Source organism: Fopius arisanus, unplaced genomic scaffold (genome assembly GCF_000806365.1).
Source record: "Fopius arisanus strain USDA-PBARC FA_bdor unplaced genomic scaffold, ASM80636v1 scaffold00075, whole genome shotgun sequence".
Classification (NCBI taxonomy): Eukaryota; Metazoa; Arthropoda; class Insecta; order Hymenoptera; family Braconidae; genus Fopius; species Fopius arisanus.
In genome coordinates, this window is record NW_011887814.1 from 339,503 (window position 1) to 352,623 (window position 13,121).

At 37.4% G+C, this 13,121-nt stretch overlaps 4 protein-coding genes across 6 annotated transcripts; 2 read left to right on the top strand and 2 right to left on the bottom strand.

Moving 5' to 3' along the window:
- Positions 1 to 86: 86 nt before the first annotated feature.
- On the bottom strand, positions 87 to 1,428 carry LOC105269845 (polycomb protein EED-like). The gene has a single exon (XM_011310404.1). The coding sequence runs from the start codon at positions 1,411 to 1,413 to the stop codon at positions 139 to 141; it is 1,275 nt and encodes a 424-aa protein (XP_011308706.1). The 5' UTR covers positions 1,414 to 1,428; the 3' UTR covers positions 87 to 138.
- A 115-nt stretch (positions 1,429 to 1,543) lies between these two features.
- On the bottom strand, positions 1,544 to 2,628 carry LOC105269847 (uncharacterized). The gene is made up of 4 exons (XM_011310405.1): positions 2,566 to 2,628; positions 2,283 to 2,471; positions 1,908 to 2,072; positions 1,544 to 1,651 (listed from the first exon to the last, which is right to left on the bottom strand). The coding sequence occupies exons 1-4, from the start codon at positions 2,626 to 2,628 to the stop codon at positions 1,556 to 1,558; spliced, it is 513 nt and encodes a 170-aa protein (XP_011308707.1). The 3' UTR covers positions 1,544 to 1,555.
- A 376-nt stretch (positions 2,629 to 3,004) lies between these two features.
- Positions 3,005 to 10,455, top strand: LOC105269848 (Bub3 interacting GLEBS and Zinc finger domain protein). Of its 3 annotated transcripts, none has more exons than XR_892486.1 (5): positions 3,005 to 3,274; positions 3,603 to 3,729; positions 3,812 to 4,979; positions 7,523 to 7,780; positions 9,255 to 10,455. XR_892486.1 is itself a non-coding variant. In XM_011310406.1 (4 exons), the coding sequence occupies exons 1-4, from the start codon at positions 3,234 to 3,236 to the stop codon at positions 7,630 to 7,632; spliced, it is 1,446 nt and encodes a 481-aa protein (XP_011308708.1). In that variant the 5' UTR covers positions 3,005 to 3,233; the 3' UTR covers positions 7,633 to 9,761. The 3 variants fall into 3 exon arrangements, 1 of the variants encoding a protein (XP_011308708.1); XR_892485.1 differs by having other exon boundaries at positions 8,177 to 9,761; XM_011310406.1 differs by having other exon boundaries at positions 7,523 to 9,761.
- Positions 10,456 to 11,969: 1,514 nt separating this feature from the next.
- On the top strand, positions 11,970 to 13,109 carry LOC105269849 (protein FAM86D). Its single transcript, XM_011310407.1, has 3 exons — positions 11,970 to 12,389; positions 12,465 to 12,897; positions 12,972 to 13,109. Exons 1-3 carry the CDS (start codon positions 11,997 to 11,999, stop codon positions 13,085 to 13,087), a joined length of 942 nt encoding a protein of 313 aa, XP_011308709.1. The 5' UTR covers positions 11,970 to 11,996; the 3' UTR covers positions 13,088 to 13,109.
- Positions 13,110 to 13,121: the final 12 nt, after the last annotated feature.

The window sequence follows — 13,121 nt, forward strand, 5'->3', positions numbered from 1 at the left end:
TTATCAGATTAAAGTTAATTTTTCCCATAATTACTGAATTGATGACCAACCGAGATGATTTTGAATGTGAAAAAAGTAAACCCGAAGAAATTACAAAAATTCTTTATTCTAAATTATAAAAAATTCTTAAAAAATGCGTCAGTCACGATTCCACCTCCAGATAGTGGCATCATCGCAGACACAGAGGAGAACACGTCCATCCCTGCTGAGACTGGTCTGCCTGATGGGTGCAGTGCACCTTGGATGCTGCAGGGAGAAACACCTGGCCTGTCCAGGTTCCTCAACCTCAAGATCCCAGACATAAGTTCTGCCCACCTGATTCCCAAGAGCAATCGTCTTCTGCCAAAAATCCATGGAGAACCTGATAAACCATATGTCACACTCCTTGAACTCAAACCTGTGGAGAACAGTAGCACTTGTCTCATTGTTCCTGAGCTGTTGGTCCTCAAGTCGTCCTGGTTTCCAGCAGACGATGCAGTTCTCGCAGCTCTTGCTTAGAATAAAATCACCATACCACTTAACACAGTCGACGTAATTCCTGTGGACATCTCTGGTGGTGAAATCGGGAAAATGCTGAAGAACCGAATCGAAAGGTCGTCCATTCCTGGTAGGATTGCAGAAGTAGCTCTGCTTGATTGCCTCATGCATATCAGGTTTGTCGAGGTTCCAGAGTTTAAGGGCATGATCCATTCCACAGGATATGATCCTCTGACCCTTCATATCAAAGTCTGCACTGAGGACCTCATCCCTGTGACCCTCGACACCCCCAAAGATGGCGATGCAGACATCAGACTTGATATTCCAGAGCCTGAGGGCGTGATCCTTGGAGGCTGACAGGAGAATGTTGGAGTCCTTGGGGTGAATTTTCAATTCATTGATGGCGTGGCCATGACCGATGTAATGTTTAACGCACGTCATTGTCACGGGACTCAGGACCCTGATGACACCACGAGAGCCAGCAACTGCCAGAAGGGGCTTTCCGGACTCGTCGAATGTCCATGCACACGTGTAAAAATTCTCTTCGGGGTCTGGATCGGCGTAGCACTGGCGCAGACGGATGTTACCACCCTCTGGGCACTCGTAGATGCTCACTCTGTTGCTACCAACTGATGCAAATATCATGGGTTCACCCTCTTTCAGGTGATGATTGAATTGGACACCGAACAGGGGCTGACCGTGATCCTCTTTTATGCTGCAGCAGTATTTGTACAGGGGTTTGTCATTGCAGGGCTTCGATTTTGCTGTTTTGCTACGTCGACGTCCCTTTTTTCGGTATCGGGCTGAACGTGTTGGGGTGTCTGAACGGTGGGTTCCAGCTGTTGAGTTGCTCCCAATGCTGCATTCTGTCTCGTCACTTGAGTTGTCGGAGTCCTCGTGGGACGAAGCGTATGTTTTTATCGTTATTTTCTTCATTCCTGGGATTGTCAATTTTTGTAGGGGATCTATTTATTAAGTTAGTCGTCCTCTGGCGTGGGATAGAGGAAATTTAGTCTTTTTGATATGATTTTTGGAATCATGAGAACTTTAGGTGCAGCTGTGAGTTTTTGTCTGGAATTCAGACGTTGCAGAGGGGAAAACCGGTCTTTAGACCGACGACTTCCTCGGCGAGGGTTAGAAGACGTTCGGCAAGCAGAAAACAGTTCTCTGCGTCCTATGATAATTCAATATCTCATTAATATCAATTTCAGGGACCAAAAGTGGGAATTCCCAATTTTTTGATATTTCGAATGAATGAATTTTCCGGAATATTTCAAGAAGGGAGAGAGTTACTGAAATTTCGTGGCAACCTTTTTTGAGGCTCTTGGAATTTCCTACAAAAAAGTCCCACGAGGAATTCATTATCTCTCTCTGGTTAAGAAATATCCACCAAAACTTCCAATCAAATCTGTTCTCTCGTGTTGACTCACTTGAATATCGGTGTTGAGGAACTTCCGAAGGCAGTATTTCCTGGAGAGCTCCTTGGCCCTGTGGTAGGTCATGCCAAAACTCCCGGATGTGTTGTGACAGTAGACGAGACTGACAGATCCAGATATCACGTAATTTTCGTCGATACAGCTGATGTTAGACTCGACCTACAAAAAATATCGATAAATTCCTCAATGATACGCCATCAAATGATTTCCAAATAAATTTTCTTCAACTTTTTTCTCATAAACAAGCTCAAAAACCTCTGGAGGTTATCCCTTCGTTAATATTATTCCCATAACGAAATCTGAGTTTTTCCTCGATTTGACAGAATAATTCGGAGGGAGAAAAATATTCTCAGTCTCTCTAGGTCTCACCTCGGATATTGAATGCGTGACTTGTCCATCAATAGCAAAAACAATAAAATCAACAGCTAAATTTGTTCTCGATTTGACCACCTGTGACACAGCCTCACACTGATGCACCACAAGCCGACATTTTCGATTTTTCGCTGCCAAATGGAGGGAATCAGTGATTTTCTCGCAAATTTCACTGCTGGCCACCACCTGCAGAAGACAACAATTAGATAAATTGAGAGAGTAATTGAGGCGTCACTTTGCCACGATTATTTAATTTTTTTAATCTGAATAATTTAATTACGAGGAAGGAAATTGTCGAATCACTCGCACGTAAACCGCTGCAGCTTCTCAGGACTCCCGCCATTATTTTAAATTCCGGCGGATTTTCATGAAATTCGAAAGCGACTAAAATTTCGGCACGTAATTTTTTTCGTTTTCAAATCCATCTGCGGCTGTGAAAAATTGATTTAGACAAAATTCAATAAATCCAAAATAAATTATTTTAATTTATTTGCACAATTGTTCAAGAATATATCTAGATATACATATATTTCAGAAATCAATTATAATAAATTACATGCATTACATAATTCTTAATATATTGATATGATAACTTTATTTTATAACAACTATTAATGTATTAATAATAAATATAATGAATATAATGTAACAATTATGTTGTATATGCGCGCTAAATTGACCGGAAGTGCGCGAGTACTTGAACTTCCGGATGCTGCACAGCTGGCAACACTGCTGCATGCTAATTACAGTACAGTACAATTGCAGTACAGTTCGGTATGGTAATGTGCGTTCCATCTCTCAGTGATTCCGTCAATTCTCAGTAATTCTAAAAAAAACCAATAAACATTGGAATAATCATCGATAATTAAAGTACTAACTCGTGCTCACCACGAGCTCGAGCTGCTCAACCTTTTTTTTTTCGGTACTGTTGAAGGATAATTAGTAATAATGGGGCGTAAGAAGAAGAAGCAGTCTAGGCCCTGGTGCTGGTATCCTTTTTCACGCTGAATATGTATTTGTCTAGTGGAGATGATGATTTACGTAACGATGAGACAATACATTTGGAAATGAATTTTGTTGGGATTTGTTATTATTTTTTTTTGGGTATGCAGAAGGGGTTTCAATTGTTGTAAATGATGTGGGAGGTACAGTTGTTTGTGTTTATCGAGGAATTTTCATGAGCAATTGTCGCGGATGACGGAGTCAGGGTGAGAGAAATCAAGGAGAAGGGGTTAGATTAGATAAAGAAGAAATATATGTTTAATTCTGTTGAGAAAAGGTATGAGGTATTTTCCTTGATTTATTATGATGTCAAAGGTATTGCAACAGAGAATTCGACGATGAGAAAATTCTCATTCAGCATCAGAAGGCGAAACACTTCAAGTGTCACATTTGTCATAAAAAATTGTACACAGGTCCTGGGCTCAGTATACACTGTATGCAGGTAATGAATAATTAATCACGACCCTTCATATATTTTCTTGAATACTTAATATCCACAGTCTGATTGATCGTTGATTTTTCAGGTACACAAGGAGGCGATAGATAAAGTACCAAATTCGTTGCCAAATCGTAGCAATATAGAGATAGAAATATATGGAATGGAGGGAATTCCACCGAACGATGCGAAAGAGCACGAGAAGCAGAGGAACGGTGGTCGGCCAGGTTCGCCATCATCTGGTGAGGATGAGCCAGCGCTAAAAAAATCTAAACCGGAGGGTCTGTTGGGATCAGCTCCTGGTGCAGTGCCAACAGCATCTGGAATGATACCTGGAGTTATGCCAGGAATGCAGGGTCATCCAGGTATACCCATGGGCCATCAATTTCCACCTGGAATGCATATGATGGGACATTTGGGACACGTTGCACCGCCATTTATGCCACCAGGAATGATGCAGGGTATGGGGATGCCTCCAGTGTCAGGTGCATCAATGCCTCCAAGACCTTTATTTCCAGCTGTCTCGACAGCCATGTCGTCAGCCGGTAATGTGACGTCTCTTGGTACCACTGTGACGTCGATAGCTGGTGGTTCAATAGGTCCAATAAAACCAACATTTCCAGCTTATGGAGGTGACAGTAGTGCAACAAGCAATACCACCAGTGGCAGTGGAAGTGTAAGTGCCAGTGGTAGCATTCCCACCGGTGATGCAGGTGGTAAAGTCAATTTGATAGCAACAACTGGTGCTGCCAGCAAGATTATTCATCCACAAGAGGATCTCAGTCTCGAGGAGATGAGAGCGAGATTACCCAAGTATCAAAGAAAACAGACAGAGGATTCTGGTAGAAGATCACACGATGGACAGAATCACCAGTCTGTCCATCAGCAGGCACAACAAAGTCTTCAGCAGCAACAAAATAATCAGCAACACCAGCACCAACAACAGCACTCACACCAGCAGCAGCATCAGCATCAGCAACAACAGGCAGCTGCTGTGGCAAGTGCCCAGGCTGCCTTTCAGGATCAACAGCAGCGTCAGCATGCAGCACTCACTGCACTTCAGCAACAGCAGCAGCAACAGCAGCCACAGAGATTCCAAAGGCCACCTCAGATGATGGTGCCAGCGTCAGCTGCCATTCCGGTGTCCTCGGTTGCTCTTATGGCACCTCTCATGAGACCAACTATGACCCTCGCTGCACCTGCACTCATTCACGGAGGTAACATGATGAGACCGCCCCCCATGGGCCTGCCACCAGGTAAGTCTACTCAACCTCAAATATCTCGTTTTGTTCATCATTTTAGAGAACAAATTAAATTGCAGTTTTTTGCAATTTTTTAGAGTAACTTGTCTTTTTCCTTTGGTTTTAACTTCTTATTCCTTACGATCTCTACATTCTCCTTAATCCTGAATTTGTAATGAATAATTTCAAGATAATTGTTTCCTTCCGTTAAAAAAAATCTCTTCCCACTTTTCCTACAGCAGAGAAAAGCAAAAAAAACCCCAAAATTGTCGCACAATTATTCTCTGAATTATTCATCCTCTGAAAAATATTCCATTTCCAAATTCATCAATTCGATGAAAAAACCACTGGAATTTGATTAACAAAATCCATTCTCACTGATTTATTCTGTTGATACTTGAGAAAGATAAAGTACAATTCTCTTTTTATAACAAAATACCATCCACTTTAATTCCAGTTGTTTTTAATCTAATTGATGTAATCGACTCGCCTCCCAATAATCTCACATTCAGATCCCTTGGAGTATTAATAATTGTTTCCAATTAGAATTGATCAATGGAATTGTTAATTAATCATTCAGATCATTGTTGAAGTTTTAACGGTGCGTTTACAGGGCGACCCCCCAGTCTGGTTAATTAAAAAACGTGTTTTAATGACGAGTTACAGATTATAATGAAACAAGGTTGGTCCTTAGCAATTAGCATGCGGTGACTTGGCCTATTCTATATTATTATCACATTCAATCATTAATATCTCATCTTTCTGGTGGATTTACCGTTGGGGACAGGTTAATTAATTATTTTTCCATCACTTAATTGGTCAATAATTTTTTTATTTTTCATTCATTCGATGAATGACTCACACGAATTTTCTGGTGTAGACAGTCTCTAGTGGATTCTTCATGCTTAATTAATCATTTGACGATAATTTCAGTTCAATTATTCGAAACAGTCAATTGCGATTATTTACATTACGCTTTTATTTTATTTTAATTTATTATTTCTCGTTTCACCACAAATCGAGTTGTCAGGCACATTCATACACTCATTATTCAATTGGATAAATACACTAAAGAGTTTAATTAACCATTGAGAAGGGATGTGAACAGTATGCAACGAATGAAAATAATTATTGATGAAGAGATATTCATTGAGAATAGATGGAAAGCAATTATTTGGCCGCTATTTTTCATACTCAATAGTTCTAGTTATATTCTGTGTTACACAAAAAATTTTAGATAAGTTGAGGCTAATCGTGTTTACAGTAAGTAAATTCATTTTAACAGTTTATTATTCATGAATTAATATTTGAGTTTAATTCAGCGGTGAGGCGGTAGCCAGTGATTCAATGGGTGGTTCTTTTACATTTTTTTATTGAGGGATTGATTGATAAGGTGATCTAGGAGAAAAATTAATTTTCTCTCCGTACCTAGTGTTATCGTATTCCACATTAATTAATAAAAATGTAAAAATCATCTCGTCACGCTCTACAGCTTCTCCACGGAATTCAAGTAATATGTGATGGGTAATTATTCTTAATTATAATTTCTTTACTTTCTTTAATTCAAATTGAAGCTAATGAGAAGATTTTTAATGAATTTTTGGGTGACAGCCGAGTGATACCAGAAATATCAACGAGTAGGAGAGATACAATTGTAGAATTTTTTCGTTTGTTTATATTTTTCACTTACTTTCGTAATTACTCAATTATTTATTTATTTATTATTGTTTGTTGGTGTGGTAGCACTTGATCGGTTTGCTGTGGAATTATAAATGTTTATGCCGGCACATGTTTTGCATGTTGTACCGTCTCATACGTCATTAGCTTAATTATAATTCAGATGATTAATGATTAATAAAATGAATAAGCATTATCGATCCCAAATCATACAATACACCGACTGAATTCCGAAATATTCAAGAGAACAAAAAAAAATATGGATCACGGCTGTCACCCTGGGTCGCGTGGCCCTCATCACACACATCCACAAGATTAATTTTCAAAATCAAGCAGTCAACACTACAATAAAAATTACCCGAGTGAATGGAAATAAAAAAAATCTACACTGAGAGAAAAAAAAGAAAAATTTCGTAAAATATTGTATTTGCATTGTATTTGTCAGCGCCGAAAAATTGTTGTTTTATTCCCAAAATTATAAATTGTTGTTTAGTTAATTGTTGTTTTGTTTCAAACAAATTTATTCAATTCAATATTTATCCCTCGCAACCGCACACGTGTCTCCGATTTTCCATTAATTCCATTCGCTAGTTTCACAACAATTTTTCCTTAAAATGCCAATTTTTTTCTCAGCGTAGAAATGTTGAGTGCCTGTCCCTCTCCCCGTTCCCTCGAAAAAAAAAACAACCGTAAGTACATAATAAATAAAAACATGGTAAAAATCCTGAAATTCCCGAGATAGTCCAATTATAATAATTGAAAAAAAAAACCATTTATCGCTTCTGGGATTGAAAATAAAAATAAAATATGGCCTGAAGACGATGTGAATTGATAAATCGCAAAAATAGTGAATTGAGTATTTGATTTTTTGAAATTTACAGGAATGATCGGTGCATTGCCACCGGGTGCAATGCATCCAGCATTCGCTGCGCCAATGGGTTTTCCTGGTGCACCAATGCTAGCACCAATGATGCATCCTCGCTTCAGATGATCGCCTCCGATGGACGGGCCCAATCCACCGCTGCACTTCGTGCTGTGGGCCCGGCCTTAGCCCCATCACGCTGAAACTCCCCCTGACTAAAACAAAAAATCAAGATTATTTAACAAAATGTCTCAAGAGGATTTAAATTCACTGAAAAGTTAGCAGAAAAATATTTGTTTTTTTTTTCATTAATAATTTTAATTCATTGATTGATTAATTAATATCTCACTAATTAATATCTTGGAACCTACGGGAGATAGTGAGAAGGGTAAAATGAGGGATGGTTAACACTAAAAATTATGAAAACAAAAAGGAAAAAAGGGGGAAAAAATGAAAAAAAAATTAATGAGAAAGGCCCTCACGAATTTCTCTATCTCTCTTAGATCCACCAAAATATTAACGACAAAAGGGCGGATTTCATCAGTACTCAATGAATTTTTATCGAATAATCGATCTGTTTTCTTATTAATTAATTAATCAATTTAGCGTAAGTGATGAATTAAGCCTGGAAATCATTTCCCGTGGTTAATGACACGAATGAAATTCTTTCTAGGCTGTCGATAATCCACTGGGGTGTCCTCGTGGTGAGACAAAATGCGCCCAGACAGGTGGCAACTTTACGCTGCTACTATTTCAATGATCAATGATTTATTTATGTCGATTATTCGATTATTAATCGTCGAATCGCCAGCCTCACTATTTGTGTATTTAATGGGAGTGGGTCGATGAATATTAGCAGCAGCGTGGAGATGGGCTGCCTCAGGTTAGTCAGTGGTAATTTTTATTTTTGGTTTCATGATTATTTATCTCAAAGATTAATTAAATCATCCAGACAATTTATGAGGATGACTCAATGAAGCAAATTCGCACAATTTATTTCCATTGGAAGAAATTATTATTTCAATTATTACAATCCATTTTATAAAATCAATATATTGTTTTTCGACAGTCTTCATTTTGTAGAAATGTTTATTGAGGGAATTATTGTGTTATCAATTGTTGATTTGAATGATTTTTGGGATAAATAATTCTGTCACCTTATTTTGTACAAGTACTGCTGAATTGATTCGCACAGATGATCCACAGCTACCTAAACAATAAAAAGCCACCAACAATGAAAGAATGAAAAATAAAGACAATGTTATCAACTTTGCGAATCAATTGGGATGATTTCCTTGCAAGGAACATTATGAGTGGTAAGTACTGAGGGTACTCACAAATTTTAAAGAGCGATGTCAACATATGAGGATTTTAACTAATAACTCGTGTACCACATCAATTATTCGTCTAATTGATCGCTCGTTCCATCTGTATTCGATAATTTCTCAATAATTTCGTCGTTCAAAGGATAAAATCGTCAGACTTGGCTCGCTTCAAATAAAATACTCCATTTGTTTCTAAAATTAAACATGTTTTATTTACTTGGGAGGTAATAAGTCACATTATTAAAACCTCGTCGAGTTTTATTTCATTATTATTAAAATTATGTTGCAAATCAGTTTAACATGACGATTCTCGAAAAAAAAAAACAACTTGATATCGATCCATAATACAAGATTAAAAACACTAAATCCTCAGCTTCGCTTACTTCTCGTCTCTACTCTTAATTATCTCTCATTTTCTTTTTCAAGTGAATAATAAGTGGAGTTTATGCGATGAATATGGAGGAAATGTTAATGAAAATTGAAAAAAAAGGTTGAGTGCGAAAGAATTAATAAACACCAATAATCGTGCTGTGAACACGTGTACGTATCAAAAACTACGCATTGTTAATTATTTAATTTTCTGGAGATTGTCTTTCTGAATTAATTATCAATATTGATAACTTGAGTAATTAACCGTTGATTTATTTATTCATGACACCGAAATAAATTATTCAAACACGTGAATTTATCACAAGAAGTCTTAAAAGAAATGATCAATTATTCGGCAGGACAATCCCATGAAAAATCTGAACATGTAGAAAATTCTCTTACTATTTCATTGAGTGTCATAAATATCAAAATACTTTTATTTTTAATTTTTTTCCTCTTGATTCTGGGATTAAGGAATTCTGTGAAAATATTCTACAGGCCGTATGAAATGAATATCAGGCGATAGTCTGCAATTTTGGGATGAGTCGACTGGAATTATAAAAATAATCAAATTTTTAAGACAGAGAGATAATTGTTTCATTTTTTTTTTCAACATCAGTCCCAAAATTAGCGGACAATAGCCACTTATTGTTTCAACCAATCACAGCTGAGAATTGCTGTTGGACCACATCGGTCCCTTGCCCACAGGCAGGCGATTGTTTGGACCTACCGTTATCACAATGTCGAGACAATCGGTCAAAATTCATCGATATTCTGTCAAGTGTTACCTCAAAATAATTGACAATTTATAAATAGATCGATGGCAATTACAACTTGATACAGTGTTCGTTTGGAGAGCATTCCTGGATGCTCTGACTGATGCTCGACATGAGTGGACGTGTGGCTGGACCGAGAAACAATAAATAAATAAAATCAATGAAATCGGTTAAGAATGGAAAAATCGTAATTAACTGATTGAGATCTCACCATTTGTTTTTCCCTTTCTTCATTTTTATTTATTCATCTTTATTTTAGGTTTCTTTATTTTTATTTTTTTCGTTTTCGTTTACAAGAGAGATGAGACAATCATCTTCGCACTGTCCTTGATGCCGGGCATGAGTGGGTGATGGTACTCAGCTTATTGAATTCGTTTGGTGAATGCTTAGCTGGCTCTGTGTGTAATACAATACCTATGATTATCTCACGTTTTATGCAAATATTTCGATTGAATTTCAATAAAATAGCAATTTTAAACTGATCATGTTGTCTTTCATTTATTTACCAACCAATGTCCAATGTCAACGAATTAGCCCTCGTGGAGTGATTTTAAATTTTTCACTTTTTGAAAAATTGGCACCTGAAAAATTTAAAAAAAAATTCACCAATCGCCCAATAATGGGAATTCCCGGGAGAAGCGAACAGTTCTGAGTTGCGGACAGGAGGCAGATCCGAAATGAGGGCGAATTGGCCCTCGTGGGAATGATTTTTAAATTTTTCACTTTTTGAAAAATTGGCACCTGAAAAATTTAAAAAAAAATTCACCAATCTGGCAATAATGGGAATTTCCAGGAGAAATGAAAAAAATTTATTTTCATCGTTCAATTGATACTCAGAACTCACGAGTTTTCTCGAGAATTTTCAAAAAAATCATTTCCATCGATTTTCGAAAAAATTCATTTCCATCGATTTTCGAAAAAAAAATATTTTCATCTTTCAATTGATTTTCGTTTCAAAATTCTTCTATCCCCACCAATTGATTGAGCAAAAAATCCATTTTTTAATTATTTCATCGTCAATTCTAATTTCGACAATTTTTCCCAATTTTCGGAATTATTTTCGATTTTATTGAAAATTTTCTGGATTTTATGTCACTCTACAAGATTTTTCCCTGAAAAAAAATGTTTTTCAAATAAATAATTGTTTGTATTTTTTGGTCTAATTTAACGTTAAATGTGAATTGCCGTTGTGGGCATGCGCAAGCGTCATTTTGATTCCTCAGTCTCCCACCGCGAGCCACTCGAAATGGTCGCGTCTTCCGTTCTTCTCAGTATTTCCGGATATCTCGTGGTAATAACAACAAATATCGATGAATCTCATTGCTTGTGTGGACATGGACAATCCAAACGCCGAAGTAAACACAAGAGAACGAATGCCTAACAGTGAGTCATTTGAAGTTGTCGATCGACTGTCCATTGTCTGTGCGTGCACGAACTTGTCTCAACATGAACCCGATAAATCGCTCATAATCAATCCACAAAGTCAATGTCTGGAGGACAATAAAATTAATCCAAATAAACGACCAATAAACAATCAATAAAATCAATGTCTGGAGGGACAATAAAATTAATCCGAATAAATCACAAATAATCAATAAATAAAATCGATGTTTGGACGGAGGAATGTCGAATAACAAAAACAAATGAAAGTCGGGAGTGCAAGTGAAAATTATTAGTGTTTTCGGAATTATTAGTGTTTTCGGCTACTATTTATTGGTGATTTGGAGGTTATTCTTGAAGTGAATTCTAATGAACAATGGATTATAATTAACAAAAAGGGAAATAAAATTGTGTGTGATAATGAGTGAAGTGAGTGAATTTGAATTCAAGTGAGTGAGAAATCTTCAGGAATTAGTGAGGAGCTCCAGAGGATGCAGCCCTGGATTTCTTCCTTGGTGGCAGCTGATGGTGTTGTTCCAGAGATTGGCAACTGTCGGTGACGCCGGTGGATAAAATGGTGAGTGATATTATCATTATTTACTCTAACCTCAAAAAATCGCGTACAAACAACTCCTGCGTGGAAATGTGTGAATTCACAAAAACAAATGGAATTCAGAGAAAATTCCTGGCGTGCGTTCCCATTTGTTCGATTGATATCCCAGAACAACTAGATCTTAAAGAACAAGTTCAGATATTTGACGCGACAGTAGGCGATGTTAGGGTTCGGGAGTATCCGATGAAGTGCGAGTATCAGCAAAAGTTTGTCAAAAAAATTATTGCTACGTTAGAAAATAATGGATGTGAAGAGATTTATGGGATGTTTTATGAGATTCTCTGTGAATTTCTGGGTAGTGGAGACGATCGAGGGACTCATTATCGGCATTTTTTAATGAGCAATGGAAAAGTAGATAGGTTGATCATCCGAGAGAGCAGAAATTTAATATCAGACGGAACGACTGGGCTCTGCAGTTGGCAGGTGATTGGCAAATGAGTTCAAATTGTTTTCTTTGATTTTTCCACTTATTCTGGAAGTTTTTTTTATCGGTATTAGGGAGCTCTGGCACTCGCTGAATGGTGTGTCTTCCACGAGGATTTTTTGAGAGACAAAAAAATACTGGAGCTTGGGTCTGGGGTGGGATTGACAGGTCTCACTGTCCTGAATCTCTGTTCCCCCAAGAGTTTCTTATTCTCCGATTGTCATCCTAGGGTTTTGGACATTCTCAGATCAAATGTTGATCTCAACTCCTCCAGGATTGATATTGATCATGAAATCATCGATTTACCTTGGGAAAATATCGATGAGGGCATGGGGAATCGTCTCGGTGTCGATCTCGTCATCGCAGCTGATGTCATTTATGACAATTCTCTCTTTCCCTTGTTAATTAATGGCCTGAAATTACTCATGAGGTCTGGAAATTGTCTCGGGATTCTTGCAATGACCATCAGGAATCAGGAAACTGTCTCGGAATTTTTCAAACAATTGAGTGAGTGATTATTCTGGAAATGGAATTTTCCTGGGATTTAGGATGGATTAATTACATATTTCATTGTCTTCTAGACTCCGGGGGATTCGTTTTCGAGGAAACCGACACACCAGAATTTTCGATATTCATAAAAAATGACGAAACTCCAGTAAAAATAATTAAATTACGGTATGCCGATAAAAATAATTGAGATAAATCTCGGGGAAATGAGTTCAGACATCAAA

Bases quoted from the DNA above. Each gene is read 5' to 3' on its own strand.
- LOC105269848 (XM_011310406.1), top strand. From the start codon at position 3,234: ATGGGGCGTAAGAAGAAGAAGCAGTCTAGGCCCTGGTGCTG. The intron at 3,275-3,602 runs GTATCCTTTTTC...ATGATGTCAAAG, and splicing joins CAGTCTAGGCCCTGGTGCTG to GTATTGCAACAGAGAATTCG. The intron at 3,730-3,811 runs GTAATGAATAAT...TTGATTTTTCAG, and splicing joins TCAGTATACACTGTATGCAG to GTACACAAGGAGGCGATAGA.
- LOC105269849 (XM_011310407.1), top strand. From the start codon at position 11,997: ATGTGTGAATTCACAAAAACAAATGGAATTCAGAGAAAATTCCTGGCG. The intron at 12,390-12,464 runs GTGATTGGCAAA...TATCGGTATTAG, and splicing joins CTGGGCTCTGCAGTTGGCAG to GGAGCTCTGGCACTCGCTGA. The intron at 12,898-12,971 runs GTGAGTGATTAT...ATTGTCTTCTAG, and splicing joins GGAATTTTTCAAACAATTGA to ACTCCGGGGGATTCGTTTTC.
- LOC105269847 (XM_011310405.1), bottom strand. From the start codon at position 2,628: ATGGCGGGAGTCCTGAGAAGCTGCAGCGGTTTACGTGCGAGTGATTCG. The intron at 2,472-2,565 runs GTAATTAAATTA...TGTCTTCTGCAG, and splicing joins ATTCGACAATTTCCTTCCTC to GTGGTGGCCAGCAGTGAAAT. The intron at 2,073-2,282 runs GTGAGACCTAGA...TATTTTTTGTAG, and splicing joins TCACGCATTCAATATCCGAG to GTCGAGTCTAACATCAGCTG.
- LOC105269845 (XM_011310404.1), bottom strand. From the start codon at position 1,413: ATGAAGAAAATAACGATAAAAACATACGCTTCGTCCCACGAGGACTCC.